This window comes from Caretta caretta, chromosome 14 (genome assembly GCF_965140235.1).
Source record: "Caretta caretta isolate rCarCar2 chromosome 14, rCarCar1.hap1, whole genome shotgun sequence".
Taxonomy (NCBI): domain Eukaryota; kingdom Metazoa; phylum Chordata; order Testudines; family Cheloniidae; genus Caretta; species Caretta caretta.
The window spans coordinates 47,876,858-47,895,506 of NC_134219.1; the positions used below are offsets into that span (position 1 = coordinate 47,876,858).

General features: G+C 67.9%; 3 protein-coding genes across 7 annotated transcripts; 1 reads left to right on the forward strand and 2 right to left on the reverse strand.

Moving 5' to 3' along the window:
• Positions 1–23: 23 nt before the first annotated feature.
• On the reverse strand, positions 24–8,964 carry LOC125621264 (TNF receptor-associated factor 1). Of its 4 annotated transcripts, none has more exons than XM_048817979.2 (8): positions 8,899–8,964; positions 5,387–5,603; positions 4,151–4,220; positions 3,645–3,716; positions 3,139–3,411; positions 2,330–2,507; positions 1,261–1,409; positions 24–1,169 (listed from the first exon to the last, which is right to left on the reverse strand). In XM_048817979.2, exons 2-8 carry the CDS (start codon positions 5,581–5,583, stop codon positions 951–953), a joined length of 1,158 nt encoding a protein of 385 aa, XP_048673936.2. In that variant the 5' UTR covers positions 5,584–5,603; positions 8,899–8,964; the 3' UTR covers positions 24–950. The 4 variants fall into 4 exon arrangements, with proteins under 4 accessions (XP_048673936.2, XP_048673935.2, XP_048673938.1 ...); XM_048817978.2 differs by having other exon boundaries at positions 3,139–3,414; XM_048817981.2 differs by lacking the exon at positions 3,645–3,716.
• Positions 8,965–9,881: 917 nt separating this feature from the next.
• LOC125621200 (uncharacterized) lies at positions 9,882–15,561 on the forward strand. 2 transcript variants are annotated; one of them, XM_048817800.2, is made up of 7 exons: positions 9,882–10,028; positions 11,203–11,556; positions 11,732–12,067; positions 12,823–12,943; positions 13,375–13,421; positions 14,366–14,406; positions 15,136–15,561. In XM_048817800.2, exons 1-7 carry the CDS (start codon positions 9,962–9,964, stop codon positions 15,301–15,303), a joined length of 1,134 nt encoding a protein of 377 aa, XP_048673757.2. In that variant the 5' UTR covers positions 9,882–9,961; the 3' UTR covers positions 15,304–15,561. The 2 variants fall into 2 exon arrangements, with proteins under 2 accessions (XP_048673757.2, XP_074975690.1); XM_075119589.1 differs by having other exon boundaries at positions 11,207–11,556.
• On the reverse strand, positions 15,555–18,546 carry LOC125621409 (uncharacterized). Its single transcript, XM_048818269.2, has 5 exons — positions 18,381–18,546; positions 17,700–18,053; positions 17,117–17,452; positions 16,578–16,710; positions 15,555–15,818 (listed from the first exon to the last, which is right to left on the reverse strand). Exons 2-5 carry the CDS (start codon positions 17,902–17,904, stop codon positions 15,788–15,790), a joined length of 705 nt encoding a protein of 234 aa, XP_048674226.2. The 5' UTR covers positions 17,905–18,053; positions 18,381–18,546; the 3' UTR covers positions 15,555–15,787.
• Positions 18,547–18,649: the final 103 nt, after the last annotated feature.

Below are 18,649 nucleotides of genomic sequence, written 5' to 3' on the forward strand. Positions count from 1 at the left end.
AGCCGCTGCGATCCATAAATAGATTTAGTGTCACCCAAATAAATAAGAGTTTAATTCAGTTAAAAAATATTTTCCTTCTTAAATATTCCAGTCCGCTTTGGCGTATTGAATACAAAACCGCCCCGTTTCTGGTCATTCTGTCCCCGCTCCCAGCGGGACAATCGGCCGCCCGAAAAGCCCAGAGCTGCGTGGCATGTTGCTGCGGCAGTCGCGTTCAATGTGACTTTTTGTAGGGTCTACAAAAATAAGAGCCGGTGAACAAGCTCCCCAGGGACAGCTGTGCAGCTGGTCTCTGAGGTGTGGGGGGAATTGTGGGCACGGGAGGTGAGCTCCATACTGTTGGGGGGCTTTGTGTTTATGGGGGTCTGTGGGGGGGATCACCCCATAGCTGACCCTCTCTGTGTGAGGGAGACCTTAAGTGGAGGGAGACCTTAAGTGGGGGCCACCGGCTCATCCGCCATCTCCCTCTGCTGTCAGAACAGCTGCCAAGATGGCTGCCACAACAGCCCCCCTCCATCTTTCACGGTCAGCCATCTTGGATGACGCTTAAGGGTCTCCCTCCACCTTCGTCTCTTCCACGATGGCTGCCCCGAGGGCTCACCCTCCACCATTGGTGGCCACCGTCCCGGACTAAGCTTTCAGAAGAGGCAGAACCCGGTCATGGGGGGCCATCGCGGGAGAGACGTCAGGGTCGTCTGGTCTTGAAACCCTCCTCCGCAGTGGTTACCATGTGGGGTCAACCTCCATTTTTGGTGGCCAGCTTCTGAGGTGAAGCCAGCGGAGGGGAAGCGTGGTGTTTGCGGGGCCCTTTTGGGCGAAGGCGTGGCGGGGGGAGAGGCGGTGCGGGCGGACAGCTTGGAAGATGCCAACCCCGGAGTTTCAGCTGCCGGCAATGTCTCGAGGCCCGAGCGAGGCCCGGGCCCGTGGGCTGCAGGGCGAACTGCCCCGCCCTAGAGGCTGGCGTTGATCAGGGCCTCGAAGGCTAAGGTGTCCTCCTGGATGTAGGTGGCTTCCGGGGCGTGGAGCCGGCAGAGGGGGAAGAATTCGGGGAGGCCGCTGGCTATGTTGCACTTGCTCACGGGCCGCTGGAAGGAAGAGGAGCCATCCGCCGTCTGGAAAGAGCTCGAGATGTGCCGCTCGCCGGCTTGATCCAGGAGCGTGAAGGTGACCTGGGGAGCAGATTGAAAGGGTTAACGGTCGTTAGAGGTCCAGCCGGGCCCCGGCACCCCCCAGAGGGGACAGGCCCCGCGCCCCTCTCACCTTGTGACGGAAAGGCCATTTGAGCCGGAAATCGTATTCTCCCCTCATCAGCACCAAGAAGAGGGAGATGTGCGTCCCGGCCCCGGTGCCGTCCCCATTGAGGTAAACCTTGAGGCAGAGTTTGTAGCCGTAGCGGCTGGTGTAGAAGGCTGATGGAGGCAGAGAGGGAGAGAGAGATGACTGATATCTGCCACTCCCGCCTACAAACACGTGTGCTTTTGGAACTCCCTGCCCCATGATATTACCATACCAAGCTATTTCACAGGAGACGATTGCCTGATGAAGTGCGTGGTGGGGGAATTTCTGCTTCCCTCCCCCGTGTTCCACTAAGCGCACTGACCTGGGGCCACTGTTAACCCGTGGGACTCCAGGACCCATGACGCTGTTGTGCTGAGGGCTACTCCAGGCAGACTGACACATCATGGGGGATTTATTACTTCCCACCACTGTTGCCTGGTTGTCTGCTGTAGAGCTAATTACTTTCAATAGCGTTCATCTGTGGAACTACCTGCCACTAGATTTCACCATGCCCAAAGTATTCTGGGGGATAATGCCTGTTGAGGTGCACTCTGGGGGCTATACTCTGCCCGCTGTTAACCTCTGGAACTCCCCACAACAGGATATCATTGTGCTGAGGACAGTCCAGTTGTGGGGCTTTGCTGTCTGGTGAGGAGCATTATAGGGTCACAGACCTCAACATCGCCATCTGGTCTTGGTGTTTTGCGTGCAGGACTGTCTGCTACTGGATATTTACGTATCTAAAATATCCCCAGAAGGCATGTTGCCTCAGTGGAGAGCATTGCGGGGGATTTCTGAACATCCTCCGCTGTTTTCCTTGATGTAGGCTGATGTTAAACTGCGGAACTCCCTGCTGCTGGATATTAGCACAGCCAGGATATCCTCCAGGGTGATGCATCCCTGTTGAGGTGCATTATGGGGGATTTGCTGCCTCTTGCACCGACCCACACCTGGTGTTGGGCTGGGGAACTCTCTGCCACATGGTATTGCTGTGGCCAAAGTGTGGTGAATGCTGGGGGATTTTCCTCTGCTCCCTGGCGATGGCACTCACGGGGGGAGTAGACTGCAGGTATCTGTCTGGACAGGGCTTGCTGCAACTTTCGCCCCACGTCAGGGACCCTCCAGAGAAAGTGTCCATCATAGGAGGTCTGCTCCAGGGCCTGGACCTGGGCCCCCAGGCTGCTGATCATCACGTCCTTGATGGCCAGGAGCGAGTCCTGCTGGGCCACCTGGAGGGAAGGAGACGGAGAAGTTGGCGGGAGTTGAGGTATGGGGTCAAGTCGGTGCCTGGGACGTTCATGGGAGGGCGCGATAGACCACAAGGGAGGAGATGGGACAACGAGGCTAAGGTCATGGGTCATGCGTCAAACGGGAGGTCATGGGTCAAGGTTCAGGCTTCATAGGCCCATGCTGAACCATGGGGGAGCCGGTGAAAGGTGGAAGCCAATAGGGGGCGTTGTAGGTCAACTCTAAAAGGTCTTTGGTCGACTTTTGGACCCTGGATCGAATGGGAGGGGTCAGAGGTCAAAGGTGAGAGCATGTGGGCCAAGCATGGGTCCAATGCGAGGGGTGAAATGTGAGAACTCACAGATCACCATGAAGTCACAGGTCAACTCTGAAAGCTCTTAGGGCAACCATGGGACCAACGTGAGAGGTCAGAGGTCAACCGTGAAAGTTCTTGGCTAAACCATGGGGCCGGAGGCTGAAGCTGAGGGCTCACGACTCAAAAGTCAAATCCTTGGGCCAAGCCGGGGTCATAGGTCAACTCTGGGAGCAGGGGCCAAATGGGAAAGGTCAGAGGTCAACAGTGAGCGGGCGAGGGGGGTTCTGCTCCCCCTCAGTTGTGGAGCGAGCGCCGACCTTTTCCTCCAGGTACAGGATGCGGGCCATGGCTTCCCCCAGGACGCTGGCCGAGCCCCTGTCGGCCGAGCCCCTGGCCCCGTCGCGCCGGCCCATCTCCCGGCTCAGCACCGTCACGATGTTCTGCAAGGTCTTCTGCTGGGCCTCCACCTCGCTCAGCCGCTGGTCCAGCCGCCCCCGGGCCGCCTCCGCCCCCTGCACCGCCTCCAGCAGGAGGCGCTGGTGGGACGGGGCCGGCAGGGACTCGGCCTCCTCCACCTTCCCATGGTGCACCTGCTAGGAGCGAGAGGAGAGAGCTGAGCCCATGGGCCCCCCAGTACCGCTGCGGGGCCAGCCCCGCCTGCCTAGGGAGAACGCCCCCTGCTGAGCCTCCCGCCGGCTCCCTGCCCCACAGCGCCCCTGGAAATACTAGTCCCCAAGCCTCCATCCGCCTGGTGCTTTGAGGGGGGACTAGATCTTGCCCAAGCACGAGCGCCAGGTGTCCTTCCGCCTGCCCGCGGACTTACCCGCACGTGGCAGCTCAGGGCACCGTACGGCCAAGAAACCAGCTCCTCCGGGGACAGGGGGCGGTGGGCGTCCTAGGGGAGGCCAAGCCCCGGGGGGCGCAAATGGTTAGAAGGGCCCCTGCCCCATTCCCCGCCCCCCCCAGCCAGCCAGTCCCCGCCCTGGGGCAGGATGGGAGAAGGCAGGGGAGAACGCCCCCTGCAGCGCACTACCCCCTGCTGCCCCCCTGCAGCCCAATGCCCCCTGGTGCCTTCCGCCCTGCCCCCCGCGCCCCTTAGAGGGGACAGGCCCCTGCCCCATTCCCTACCCCCCGTCCTGGGGCAGGCCCATTCCCCGCCCCCATGAGCCAGCCAGTCCCTGCCCTGGGGCCGGGTGGGAGCCGGCGCCCCCTGGAGGGGGACAGACCCCATGCCCCATTCCCCGCCCCCCGAGCCAGGCTGGGGAGGCGGGGCGCGGCGCGGCTGGGGTTGAATTTGGAATCGTCCCCCCCCCCCCCAGATGCACGTACCCGGTCCAGGTCGTTGAGCAGCTGCTTTCCCTGGTCCTCCAGACACTGGAGACAGGCCCGTTCCCCGGCCCTGCAAAGCCCAGGAGGGAAAAGGTGCCAGGGTATTAGCAGGGCAGAGCGCCCCCTGCTGCCCCCCGCAGTGCAGTACCCCCTGCTGCCCCCCTGCAGCCCAATGCCCCCTGGTGCCTCCTGCCCCGCTCCCCACAGGCCCCCGCCCCCCCTGCTGCCCCCTGCAGCCCTGTGCCTTCTTGTGCCTTCTGCCTGCTCCCCCCAGCCCCCCGCTCCCCTTGTTGCCCCCTGCAGCCCCGCGCCCCCTGGTGCCTCCTGCCCCGCTCCCCACAGCCCCCCAATCCCCCTGCAGCCCCGTGCCCCCTGGTGTCTCCTGCCCCGCTCCCCACAGCCCCCCACTCCCCCTGCTGCCCCCCTGCAGCCACATGCCTTCTTGTGCCTTCTGCCCTGCCCCCCAGCCCCTCACTCCCCCTGCTGCCCCCTGCAGCCCCGTGCCCTCTGGTGCCTCCTGCCCTGCTCCCCACAGCCCCCTGCTCCCCCTCTGCAGCCCCGCGCCTCCTGGTGGTCTCCTGCCCCGCTCCCCACAGCCCCCCGCTCCCCCTGCTGCCTTCCGCCCTGCCCCCTGGTGCCCCCTGCTGCCCCCACTCCGTCCCTGCCCCCGGCGCCCCCTGCTGCCCCCACTCCGTCCCTGCCCCCCGCGCCCCCTGCTGCCCCCACTCCGTCCCTGCCCCCTGCTCCCCCTGCAGCCCCGTGCCCCCTGGTGTCTCCTGCCCCGCTCCCCACAGCCCCCCACTCCCCCTGCTGCCCCCCTGCAGCCACATGCCTTCTTGTGCCTTCTGCCCTGCCCCCCAGCCCCTCACTCCCCCTGCTGCCCCCTGCAGCCCCGTGCCCTCTGGTGCCTCCTGCCCTGCTCCCCACAGCCCCCTGCTCCCCCTCTGCAGCCCCGCGCCTCCTGGTGGTCTCCTGCCCCGCTCCCCACAGCCCCCCGCTCCCCCTGCTGCCTTCCGCCCTGCCCCCCGGCGCCCCCTGCTGCCCCCACTCCGTCCCTGCCCCCGGCGCCCCCTGCTGCCCCCACTCCGTCCCTGCCCCCGGCGCCCCCTGCTGCCTTCTGCCCTGCCCCCAGGCGCCCCCTGCTGCCCCCACTCCGTCCCTGCCCCCGGCGCCCCCTGCTGCCCCCACTCCGTCCCTGCCCCCCGCGCCCCCTGCCGGCTGGAGCCCTGCTCGCACTCTTTGCAGCGGTGGTGCCCGCAGTCCATCCTGCGCCCCTGCTCCGCGAGCTGCAGCTGGCACCCGTCGCAGCGGGATCCCCCCTCGCAGGGTCCGGGCGCCCCCCCGGGGGGCCCCTCCGGCTGCCCCTCCTGGGCGGGGCTGGGGGCCAGGATGGGCTTGGTGCTGCCCCAGGGGCTGACGACTAGGAAACTCATCTCAGCGGGGGAGGGGATGCCTGCGGGGAGAAAGAGCCGGAGGGGAAGGGGTTAACTGGCGCTGATTGGCTGAGAGCCGGGGCTCCCGCCCTCCGCCCCCCATTCAGAGCGATTGGCTGAGGGGCGGCGGTCTATCCCATTCCCTGCGCGCTGATTGGCCGGGCGGAGGTTTATCCCACTCCCGGAGCTGACTGGCCGGGAGCGGTGGCGGTCCCCAATCCCCAGGCTCTGATTGGCTCAGAGACGTCGCCGTTTCCCATTTCACTTAGACCCTCCTCCGCGCTCTGATTGGCGGAGCCTTTTCCCGGCCGCTCCTTCGGCCCACGAGGCCCGAGTCCCCCGGGGGATTCCCCAGCGGCCGCGGCCGTTCCCGGAGAGACCCGCGGGGATCCCCCGCCCCGCCCCGCAGAGCCCCCCACAGACCCCCCCCAGCCCCGCAGAGCCCCCCACAGAGCCCCCCACAGACCCCCCCAGCCCCCACCCTGACCCCCCGCCCCGCAGAGCCCCCCACAGACCCCCACAGCCCCCACCCTGACCCCCCGCCCCGCAGAGCCCCCCACAGACCCCCCCCAGCCCCGCAGAGCCCCCCACAGAGCCCCCCACAGACCCCCCCAGCCCCCACCCTGACCCCCCGCCCCGCAGAGCCCCCCACAGACCCCCACAGCCCCGCAGAGCCCCCTACAGACCCCCACAGCCCCCACCCTGACCCCCCGCCCCGCAGAGCCCCCCACAGACCCCCCCCAGCCCCGCCCCGCCCCGCAGAGCCCCCCACAGACCCCCCCAGCCCCCACCCTGACCCCCCGCCCCGCAGAGCCCCCCACAGACCCCCCCCAGCCCCGCAGAGCCCCCCACAGACCCCCCCAGACCCCACCCTGACCCCCCGCCCCGCAGAGCCCCCCACAGACCCCCCCAGCCCCCACCCTGACCCCCCGCCCCGCAGAGCCCCCCACAGACCCCCCCAGCCCCGCAGAGCCCCCTACAGACCCCCCAGACCCACAGAGCCCCCCACAGACCCCCCCAGCCCCCGCCCCGCAGAGCCCCCCACAGCCCCCCACAGACCCCGCCCCGCCCCGCAGAGCCCCCCAGCCCCCCCAGCCCCGCACAGACCCCCCCAGCCCCGCAGAGCCCCCCACAGACCCCCCCAGCCCCCGCCCCGCAGAGCCCCCGCCCCACAGAGCCCCCTACAGACCCCCACAGCCCCCACCCTGACCCCCCGCCCCGCAGAGCCCCCCACAGACCCCCCCAGCCCCACAGCCCCCACCCTGACCCCCCGCCCCACAGAGCCCCCTACAGACCCCCCCAGCCCCGCAGAGCCCCCCACAGCCCCCCAGCCCCGCACAGACCCCCCCAGCCCCGCAGAGCCCCCTACAGACCCCCCCAGCCCCTGCCCCGCCCCGCAGAGCCCCCCCCAGCCCCACAGAGCCCCCTACAGACCCCCCCATCCCCCGCCCCGCCCCGCAGAGCCCCCCACAGACCCCCCCAGCCCCGCAGAGCCCCCCAGCCCCCGCCCCGGGCCCGGCACCCCCCCACCAGCCCCACAGATCCCCTAGACCTGCCGGCCAGCCCCACAGAGCCCCCTGCGCCCCCCCTGCGCCCCACAGCCCCCACCCTGACCCCCCGCCCCACAGAGCCCCCTACAGCCCCCCCCCAGCCCCCGACCCGACCCGGGCCCGGCCCCACAGGCCCCCCTGCGCCCCCCCAGCCCCACAGAGCCCCCTACAGCCCCCACCCTGACCCCCCGCCCCACAGACCCCCCTACAGCCCCCCCAGCTTCTACCCTGACCCCCCGCCCCACAGAGCCCCCTGCGCCCCCCCGCCAGCCCCACAGCCCCCACCCTGACCCCCCGCCCCACAGAGCCCCCTGCGCCCCCCAGCCCCACAGAGCCCCCTACAGACCCCCCCCCGCTCCGCCCCGGGCCCGGCACCCCCCCCAGCCAGCCCCACAGAGCCCCCTACAGCCCCCACCCTGACCCCCCGCCCCACAGAGCCCCCAGCGCCTCCCACCAGCCCCACAGACGGCCCTACAGACCCCCCCATCCCCCGCCCCGCTCCGGGCCCGGCCCCACAGGCCCCCCTGCGCCCCCCCCGCCCCACCGAGCCCCCTACAGCCCCCACCCTGACCCCCCACCCCGCCCCGCGCCCCCCACCAGCCCCGCCCCACAGACCCCACCAGCCCCCACCCTGACCCCCCGCCCCACAGAGCCCCCTGCGCCCCCCACCAGTCCCACACACCCCACCAGCCCCACAGACCCCCCTACAGACCCCCACCAGCCCCGCCCCACAGAGCCCCCTGCGCCCCCCCCAGCCACACAGATCCCCCTACAGACCCCCCCATCCCCCGCCCGGGCCCGGCCCCACAGACCCCCCCTGCGCCTCCCCACCAGCCCTACAGACCCCCCCATCCGTCCCCATCCCCCCAACCAGCCCCACAGATCCCCCATCTGTCCCCCCTCCCCCAACCAGCCCCACGGACCCCCCATCAGTCCCTCCTCCTCCAATCAGCCCCACAGATCCCCCTACAGATCCCCCATCAGCCGCCCTCCCCCAACCAGCCCCACAGATCCCCCCACCCTCACCCCCCGCCCCACAGACCCCCCATCCCCGAACCAGCCCCACAGACCCCCCCATCCGTCTCCCATCCCCCCATCCAGCCCCACAGATCCCCCTACAGATCCCCCCACCCCACAGACCCCCCCATCCGTCCCCATCCCCCAGCCAGCCCCACAGATCCCCCATCAGTCCCCCCTCCCCCAACCAGCCCCACAGATCCCCGATCCGTCCCCATCCCCCAACCAGCCCCACAGACCCCCCCATCCGTCTCCCATCCCCCCATCCAGCCCCACAGATCCCCCTACAGACCCCCCTCCCCCCAACCAGCCCCACAGATCCCCCCACCCTCATCCCCCGCCCCACAGACCCCCCATCCGTCCCCATCCCCCCAATCAGCCCCACAGACCCCCCTACAGACCTCCCTTCCGTCTCCCATCCCCCCAACCAGTCCCACAGACCCCCCTACAGACCCCCCATCCGTCTCCCATCGCCCCACCCTCACCCCCACTCCACAGACCCCCCCCATCCGTACCCATCCCCCCAACCAGCCCCACAGGCCCCGCATCAGTCCCCCCTCCCCCCAACCAGCCCCATATAGAACCCCCATCTGTCCCCCCGACCAGCCCCATAGGCCCCCCATCCATCCCCATCCCCCACCCAGCCAGCCCCACAGACCCCCGCCATCCGTCCCCCTCCCGCCCCACAGAAGCCCCCCGACCCCCTGCACCCTCCGCCCGCCCATGCCCCGTGCCGGGGGTCGCTCACCGCCCGATCCAGCCCGTCCGTGTGTCTGGCTGGCTGCGCCCCGCGCCGGCCGGGGACCCCCCCGCGGGCCCCGCCCCCCGTGACGTGTCGGCCCCGCCGCGGAAATTTCCTCCCCCTCCCCCGCCGCAGGGAATCTCCAGTGACGTCACCAGGAGCCTCTTGGACACGGGGACCCCCCCCCGGGACATGCCCCCTCCCCCAGCGGGGAAAGGAGCTGGGGGGGGGGGCGTGTGTGAGTGTGTAAATGTGTGTGTGTGTGTCCCTGCCGCGTGTGTGTGTGAGTGTGTAAATGTGTGTCTCCCTGCCGGGGGTGTGTGTGAGTGAGTGTGTAAATGTGTCTCTCTCCCTGCTGGGTGTGTGTATGTGTGTAAATGTGTGTGTCCCTGCCGGGTGTGTGTGAGTGTGTAACTGAGTATGTCCCTGCCGGGGGTGGGTGTGTGTGTGTCCCTGCTGGCTCTGTGTGTGAGTGTGTAACTGTATGTGTGTCCCTGCCGAGTGTGTGTGTGTGTAACTGTGTGTGTGTCCCTGCCGGGGGTGTGTGTGCGTGTGTGCGGGGAGGGTTAATTTCTCACAAGCAGCCCCACATTGCCCGGTCTCTGGGATCGGTGTGGGGAAGGGATAAACAGCCCAGGCCCTAGGGCCGCCCTGGGGCAATGGGGCAGGCCTGACCACCCAGGGAGATCCCCCTGCTGCCCCCCGCAGCCCAGCGCCCCCTGCTGAGCCCCCTGCTGCCCCCCGCAGCCCAGCGCCCCCTGCTGCCCCCCGCAGCCCAGCGCCCCCTGCTGAGCCCCCGTCCCCCGCAGCCCAGCGCCCCCTGCTGCCCCCCGCAGCCCAGCGCCCCCTGCTGAGCCCCCTGCTGCCCCCTCGCAGCCCAGCGCCCCCTGCTGAGCCCCCGCCCCCCACGGCGCTGGAGCGAAAGGGTTACAGCTGCCCGAGCTCTGTGGGTTTCCTGATTTCTTCACAACCTCCTTCCTCTTCCCCTCAGCCCTTGGGAGCAAGGCCCCTCCCCAGAGACAGATGCCCCCAGAGGCCCCTCTCCCCGGATCACCCCCCGGGCTCCACCATGCGCCCCCAGCTCTTGCCCCTGGCCCTCGCCCTCCTGGTAGCGGTGCCCTCGGGGGCTCAGGAAGGTAAGGAGCAAACCCGGCCATGGGCCTGGCCTCTCTCGCCAAGCGGGGTGGGGCCGGGGCTGGGCTTGGTTGGCAGCGAACGGGGCAGGAGGCTCAGGGCTTGTCCCAGTGCCTAGGGGTCCCCGTATAACCAGCCGCCCCACCCCAGAGCTGGCTGCATCTCAGCCCCCGGGGGAGGGATCTCTGGAGCACCAGCCGCCCCACCCCAGAGCTGGCTGCATCTCAGCCCCCGGGGGAGGTTTCTCTGGGTCCCCCAGACTTGCCAGTGCTAATTCCCTGACACCACCCGGGGGACCTCCTCGGGGCATGGCCAGTCTTGCATGAGGGGCTGGGCGGGGGGAGTGAACGGCAGGTGCCCACGACCCACAGGGCGTAACACGTCTCGGAGCGGCTGAGCCGGGGCGGGCTCAAACCCGGGCGCAAAGGGGGCCCCAGACTCGGGCCACGGCCCCGCTGCAGCGGAAGCTGGGGGCTGCGTTCGCCTGGGGATGGGGCGTCCACACTGGTTCGTGACCCGGACCCGGGCTCCGGTGTCTCTGCGACGTCTGGCCGCCCGTGTCCCAGACACCCCAGCCGCTCTCACCGGGGGCGGGCGTGGGGGCGGTGCGGGGTAAGGCGACTGGCGGCCCCCCGCATCATGAGCCTGGCGGGGCTGCGTCCACACTGCAAAGCAACAGGCCCCGGATCCTGGCTTGACTCCAGCTCGGCCCCTCCGTCCCCAGGACTCTGGCGTCGCGCGATTCGGGTGTAGACGGACCCTCGGCGGCACGGCCGGTTCTCCTGCAGGCCGGGCCCCGGCTCGAGACCGTCCGAGCGAAGGGAGCCGGCTGCTGGGGGCCATGTGCCGTGATGGCCGCGGGTGGCTTGCCCTGCGTGCAGCCTGGCGCGCTCCCCTCGGCATCCTCAGGGATGGACGCAGGGCCGGAGCCGGGAGCCGATATTAGCTGCCTCGCCCGGCCCGCTGTGGGTAAATACTGCCAGGGCGAGGGGCTGCCTGCGGGGGGCTTTGTCGGGTTACCGGTGCCGAACGGTCACAGGGGGACCTCTGTATGAATGTGCCCCACCCCAACGCAACACTGGGCAAGGGGATCCCTGTATAATCAGCCACCCACCCCAGAGGTGGCTGCATTTCAGCGCCAGGCGAGGGGTCCCCATCACTCTTGCCCTCTCGTAGGCAGAAGCCACCCGGCTCTGGTGTTCGCAGGCCCAGCGGTGACGAAAGAAGCCGGCTCCACTGTCAGTCTGCCCTGCAACCTGACGGGGCCGCGGCTGAGCTGGCAATGGATCCCCCGCTACCCGCTCTGCGCTGGTGTGAGCGGTGGGATGAAGACGATCTACACAGCGACGGCGGCTGGGGCACACGACGCTCTGCAGGGGAGATTTCAGACGCGGCTGCGGCTCCTAAGGATTCAGGGATCCCCAAGCTCCGTCCTCCAACTCCAAACCCTCCACATGAACGACTCGGGGGTCTTCTTCTGTGCCAACCCCAGCCAGACCGCCCCGCCCACCTCTGTGACCATCACGCCCGGTAACAGCCCGGCCGGGGGGCTGGGAGCCAGGACTCCTGGGTTCTCCCCATCTCTGGAAGAGGGGGAGGGGGTTGAGGATTTTGATGGGGTCCTACAGCCCAGCCCAGGGGGAGCAGCCAGCGGGCGGGGGGTGGGTCATTAACTGGATCATCATTTTTGGCTCTGCCCCGACAGGCTGCCAGGTCGGGGTGTCCATCGAAGGGGTCCCCAAGGAGCTGGTCGTGAAGGGAGCGTCTGTGTCCCTCTCCTGTACCCCCTGTGGGGAGCAGGGACCCACGTCACCCCCAGCAGGGGGTGCCACATGGCGGCTCAATGGGAAGCCGCCCCCAAACTCCACTGGCCTTCGGCTCCTGAGGTCCAACAAGGTGACGATAGGGGATTTCTCCAGCCGGCTCGAGGGTCTGTGGAGCTGCCATCTGCCTGGGGATCCCCCCCGGTCTGGGGGCTACTGCCTGGAGCGTGACCCGGGGGCACATGGGACCCAGGAGAGCCCCAGCCCCCCCAGTCCAGGTGTGTGGATCTCCCCGTGCCCTGCGCCCCCCTCGCTTCTCCGCCCGATTCCAGCTCAGCTGGGCGTCAAGGCGACCGGCCAAGGGGGGCGGAAATTAATGGGCACCTGCCCTGGGTGAAGGCGTTCTCTGCGGCTGTTACCCAGCTCCCACCTAGAGGTGGCCGCATCTCGGCGCCGGGCGAGGGATCGCTGCGTAACCAGCCCCCGCACCCCAGACCTGGCCGCATCTCGGCACCGGGCGAGGGATCGCTGCGTAACCAGCCCCCGCACCCCAGACCTGGCCGCATCTCGGCACCGGGCGAGGGATCGCTGCGTAACCAGCCCCCCCGCCCCAGACCTGGCCGCATCTCAGCGCCGGGCGAGGGATCGCTGCGTAACCAGCCCCCGCACCCCAGACCTGGCCGCATCTCGGCACCGGGCGAGGGATCGCTGCGTAACCAGCCCCCGCGCCCCAGACCTGGCCGCATCTCGGCGCCGGGCGAGGGATCGCTGCGTAACCAGCCCCCCCGCCCCAGACCTGGCCGCATCTCGGCGCCGGGCGAGGGATCGCTGCGTAACCAGCCCCCCCGCCCCAGACCTGGCCGCATCTCGGCGCCGGGCGAGGGATCGCTGCGTAACCAGCCCCCCCGCCCCAGACCTGGCCGCATCTCGGCGCCGGGCGAGGGATCGCTGCGTAACCAGCCCCATGTCCTGCCCCAGAAGTGGCCGCATCTCAGCGCCGGGCGAGTGATCCCAGCTCCAATTCTTTCCCTAGGCCCCAGTCCCACCCTGCTCCTGCCTCTGATCGGGGGCTGCGTGGGGGCCGCGCTGGGCCTGGTCCTTGTGGGCGTTGTTGTGGTTATTTGCCAGAGGAGGTGCCGGCCCAGGGACGCCAGGTACGGTTTGGCAGTGGGGAGTGGGGCGGTGTTTCTCTAGGGCACAGGGGAGCGAGTGGGGGATGAAGGGTGGGGTGTCCGATGGGGGCAGGTACATATAGGACATCCTAGTCTGTAGGGGAAGGGTCCAGGATGGGGGCTATAGGGACCGGGAGGAGTCAGATAACGATGGATCTCTGTACCCCGGGTTGGGCTACGTCCCATGGGGTGATGGGCAAGGTATAGGGGGAGAATTCGTCTATAGGGGCAGTGATGTGCCTGAGGCTGTGGGTCCAGCCTGGAGTCTATAGGGCAGGGCATTCTCTAGGGGGAGAGAGCAGAAGGGGGCGAGGAAGGCCGGCCGCTATAGGGGGTTATTCCATGGGGCTGAGCCAAGCCCAGGGGTTTCTCTGCTGTATGGAAATTATCTAACGATCCCCGTCACCCCACAGGGTGACCCCCATGGTGACAGAAATGGACGGAAAATCAGAACAAGCAGGTGAGATGGGGGGCTGGGGAATGGGGCAGGGGCCTGTAGGGGGTGCTGGCTCCCACCTGGCCCCACAGCAGGGACTGGCTGGCTCAGGGGGGCGGGGAATGGGGCAGGGGCCTGTCCCCTCTGGGGGGCACCGGCTCCCTGTCACGGAGTCCCCGGGCGATGCTCGGGAACTGCTCCCCACGAAGCCGGGCAGGATCTGGGGGAGCCTCCTCTCTCGGAGCCGACTGTCCCCAGCGTTCAGCCTCCCCTGCCCCACCGGGCGCTTCCCGCAGCGCGTCCGCCCCGGCGGGGTCCTGGGGGGGCCGGGGGGCCCTGCCCCCCAACCCCGCAGACAGAGGGGACTCTCAGCCCCCCGGGAGCACCGAAGGTTTCGTCGGCGACAGGAACACGGCGCAGGGCAGAGCTGGTTAGCACAGAAATCAGGGACTTTCAGCCACGTCCGTCTTGGGGAGTCCTGGGCCAGACGCCCGGGACCCCCCTGTCCAGCCCCCCCACGCAGATCCCCAGCCTCCAGCCACCCCACCTCCGACACCCCCTTTGCTCCTCCTTCCCTTTGTCTCCCTTCCCGGGCGAAAGCTGTCACCCGGTCGCGCCCCCCTCCTGGGTCCCAGGTCACACAGGTGCAGACAGCTGGGCAGCCTCTCCTGCCCCTGGGCCCCAGCAAAACTCACCCCCCCCAATTCCCACCCCCAAAGTATCGGTGCAGCACACAGGGAAACTGAGGCACACACCGGATTAGTCTAGGACAGGGAGACTCGCATGCAAAATAACGAGCTGAATAACCCCCCCCTTCGTCACACTACCATCTGGCATCAGGGCAGGGAATGGGGCCGGGGGCCTGGCCCCTCTAGGGGGCACTGGCTCCCATCCGGCCGCAGGGCGGGGGGGCTGAATGACCCAAACCCTGGGCTCCGTCACCTTTCGCTTTCTCTCTCCCTTCCCAGTTGAGCATCCGCCGTCCTCTGACCCCCACCCTGTTGATGAGGTAACTCCCCTGGCCGTCAGGGTGGGGGGCTCAGCAGGGGTGCTGGGAGCGGGACGGGGGCTTGGCCGGGGGCAACAGGGGGCGCTGGGCGGGGGGTAGCAGGGGGCAGCAGGGCGCACCAGGCTGCAGGGAGTGGGGCTGAGGCTCGGTAGGGGGCGGGGGCAGGGGGCGCTGGGCTGGGAGGAGCAGGTTGGGGTCTCAGCAGAGGGTGGGGCGGGGGCTGAGCAGGGGGCTCTCCCCTGGCAGTCAGGGTAGGGGGCTCAGCAGGGGGCGCTGGGAGCAGGACGGGGGCTTGGCAGGGGGGCAGCAGGGGGCGTTGGGCTGTGGGGAGCAGGGTGGGGGGCAGCAGGGGGCACTGGGCTGGGAGGAGCAGGTTGGGGTCTCAGCAGAGGGTGGGGCGGAGGCTGAGCAGGGGGCTCTCCCCTGGCAGTCAGGGTGGGGGGCTCAGCAGGGGGCACTGGGAGCAGGACGGGGGCTTGGCAGGGGGGCAGCAGGGGGCGCTGGGCTGTGGGGAGCAGGGTGGGGGGCAGCAGGGGGCGCTGGGCTTGGAGGAGCAGGCTGGGGTCTCAGCAGGGGGCTCTCCCCGGGCAGTCAGGGCTGGTTGCAATGCGACCCCCAGGGGGCGCTGTGCCACGGGGCGCTCACTAGGGGGCGCTCTGCCGCCAGCTGGCTCAGGGGGTCGCTCGCCCCCCAGGGCCGTAACATGCCTCTAATGCCCGCTCTCCGCAGGGCCCTGAGGGGATCCAATACTCCACCTTGCGCTTCCCGGCGCCCACCGGGGCCAGGTCGGAAACCAGCCCGGCCACCATCTACTCCAAACTGGCCACCGGCCACGGCGGGGCACGGCCAGGCCCCGCCTTGGGCAAAGACGCCCCCTTTCCTGGAGACTCCCTTTGACACCCGTCCCTCCCTGCAGTTAATTCGCTGGTCCTGGTGGGAGTGGGGGAGAACTGGGTTGACAATATTGTAGGTCCTACATTATGTATTGTAAACAAGCCCCCCCTAAGTGGGGCTGGGCCCGCTATGAAGTTTTCCGCTGCTTCAAATGGCCACAGCCAGGAGGAGGGGTCCCCTCAGACTCATGGCATAGGTCCTACATTATGTGTCATAAACAAAGCAAGGTGTAAATAAAGTGGGCGTTGACGGCGAATGAAATTTTCTATGGCTTGAAACAACAGGAGGGTATAGGGCCGAGGAAACTGTTGCTGAGGAGAATCAGACACGATCCACAAACGTTATGGTAGGTCCTACATTATGTACTGTAAACAAATCAAAGCATAAACAAAACGTGCACGAGTTGCGGGGGGGGGGGAATGATTCACGTCTCCCATTGGTAGAAGAAGATCAGGGGCGTTTCCCATGAGGAACCAGTCGCCCTCCATTACAGTCCACGGAGAACAATATTGTAGGTCCTACGTGATGTATCGGAAACAAGAGAAACTGTAAACAGAGGGAACCTAGTCTTCGCTGGTCCCAAAGGTGGACTACCAGGCAGAGGCGTGGGGCTCCGGCTCATGGCAGCCAGCGGCCTGCTCCGCGGGACTGCCGAGAAGAACGGCGTCGGTCCTCCACTGTGTGCTGAACCCCGCGTGTAAACACCACCCGTACCAGCCCCAAAGGGCGTTTTCTGCCTCTCCCAGTGGCAGCCGGTGTGGGGGAGGGGGGGCTCTCTTATATTGTGGCACCCTGGCTACAATAGGGTAGGTCCTACACTTTTTTATTGTAAACAAACCCAAACGTCACCGAAAGGGGATATTTTTCATTGATTGCATCATCAGACAGACGGGGGGGGGGGGCTGGGTCCAGGGGGACAAGTTCCAGGGGAACTGGTCCCTCTCTCACCCTGTCTCCTGGGAAAAATCGGGTAGGTCCTACCTTATGTATCCCAAACAAACCAACCTGTAAACGACGACAGGAGTAGGCCGTGCAAAGCACCTTAAGGCTTCGCCAAAGGGGAGGGGAAAGGGGAGTCAGATCTTTCCTGTAGGGCCTACGGGTTATGTATGGTAAACAAGCCAAGCTGTAAACAAAGCGGGTCAGTGCCGTGTGGACGCAGCCCCTGGGAAGCAGAGGCCTCAGTCCCGCTGGGGCCTGAAAGACAGGAGAGGAGGGAGGCAGAGAAACAGCGGGGCGGGGACAGCAGGGGGCGCTGGCGTTAAAGGGGCAAGTACCTGCCGGCCGGCCGGTCCCGGGATTTCCAGTGCACGTAGCCGATGGCCCCGAGGCTGGCGCTGAGGAAGAGGAAGGCGAGGCCACAGCGCACGGCCAGCCCCGTCATCCCGCAGCCGCTGCCGGGCCCGGAGCCTGCCACGTGAGAAAGAAGCTTGTAGCAGCCACGAAGCCACCTCTGAGATGCGGCCACCTCTGGGGCGGGGCGCGGGGGCTGGTTACGCAGCGATCCCTCGCCCGGCGCTGAGATGCGGCCAGGTCTGGGGTGCGGGGGCTGGTTACGCAGCGATCCCTCGCCCGGCGCTGAGATGCGGCCAGGTCTGGGGCGGGGCTCGGGGGCTGGTTACGCAGCGATCCCTCGCCCGGCGCTGAGATGCGGCCACCTCTAGGTGGGAGCTGGGTAACAGCCGCAGAGAACACCTTTGCCCACGGCAGGTGCCCGTTAATTTCCGCCCCCCTTGGCCGGTCGCCTTGACCCCCAGCTGAGCTGGAATCGGGCGGAGAAGCGAGGGGGGCACAGGGCACGGGGAGATCCACACACCTGGACTGGGGGGGCTGGGGCTCTCCTGGGTCCCGTGTGCCCCCGGGTCACGCTCCAGGCAGTAGCCCCCAGACCGGGGGGGATCCCCAGGCAGATGGCAGCTCCAAAGACCCTCGAGCCGGCTGGAGAAATCCCCTATCGCCACCTTGTTCGACCTCAGGAGCCGAAGGCCAGTGGAGTTTGGGGGCAGCTTCCCATTGAGCTGCCATGTGGCACCCCCTGCTGGGGGTGACGTGGGTCCCCGCTCCCCACAGGGGGCACAGGAGAGGGACACAGACGCTCCCGCCGCGATCGGCTCCTTGGGGACTCCTTCGATGGACACCCCGGCCTGGCAGCCTGTGGGGGCCGAGCCAAAAAAGATGATCCAGTTAATGACCCATCCCCCGGCTGGCTGCTCCCCCTGGGCTGGGCTGTAGGACCCCATCAAAATCCTCAACCCCCTCCCCCTCTTCCAGAGATGGGGAGAACCCAGGAGTCCTGGCTCCCAGCCCCCCTGCTCTAACCACTAGGCCCCCACTCCCCTCCCAGACCCAGGGAGAGAGCCCAGGAGTCCTGGCTCCCAGCCCCCCGGCCGGGCTGTTACCGGGCGTGATGGTCACAGAGGTGGGCGGGGCGGTCTGGCTGGGGTTGGCACAGAAGAAGACCCCCGAGTCGTTCATGTGGAGGGTTTGGAGTTGGAGGACGGAGCTTGGGGATCCCTGACTCGTTAGGAGCCGCAGCCGCGTCTGAAATCTCCCCTGCAGAGCGTCGTGTGCCCCAGCCGCCGTCGCTGTGTAGATCGTCTTCATCCCACCGCTCACACCAGCGCAGAGCGGGTAGCGGGGGATCCACTGCCAGGTCAGCCGCGGCCCCGTCAGGTTGCAGGGCAGACTGACAGTGGAGCCGGCTTCTTTCGTCACCGCTGGGCCTGCGAACACCAGAGCCGGGTGGCTTCTGCCTACGAGAGGGCAAGAGTGATGGGGACCCCTCGCCTGGCGCTGAGATGCAGCCACCTCTGGGGTGGGTAAGAGTTGAACAGAAGTTTGGGACAGGAAGTGTAGGGGAAGGGTGCATCCAGCTGACGCCGCAGGGGGAGATTTGTAGGGTGACAGGAATGGGCTCACCAGCTCTGGGATTTTGCTGGGACCCTGGGAGTTGGGCTCCTTATTGGGCGCACTGGGGCCAGCGCTGATGGCCACGGGAGAGCGTCCGCTGCTGAGCCCCCCACTGCCCCTCCACCCACCCAGTGGGGGATCCCAGCCCCACGGCCTGGTTGGCTCCTTACCTTGCTGAGCCCCCGGGGGCACCGCTGCCAGGAGAGCGAGGGCCAGAGGCAGGAGGGGGGGGGGGGGGCATGGTGGAGCCGGGGAGGGGTGTGAGCCGTGGGGCACGGAGAGGGGTCTCCGGGCACAGGATGCATCTGCCTCTGGGCAGGGGCTTTGTTCCCACGGCTACAGGGAAGAGGAAGCTGCAGCCAGCAAACCACAGGATATGACATGGGTTCTTGTTCAGTAGCCGTCCCCTGCTGGGACTAGAACCCAGGAGTCCTGGCTC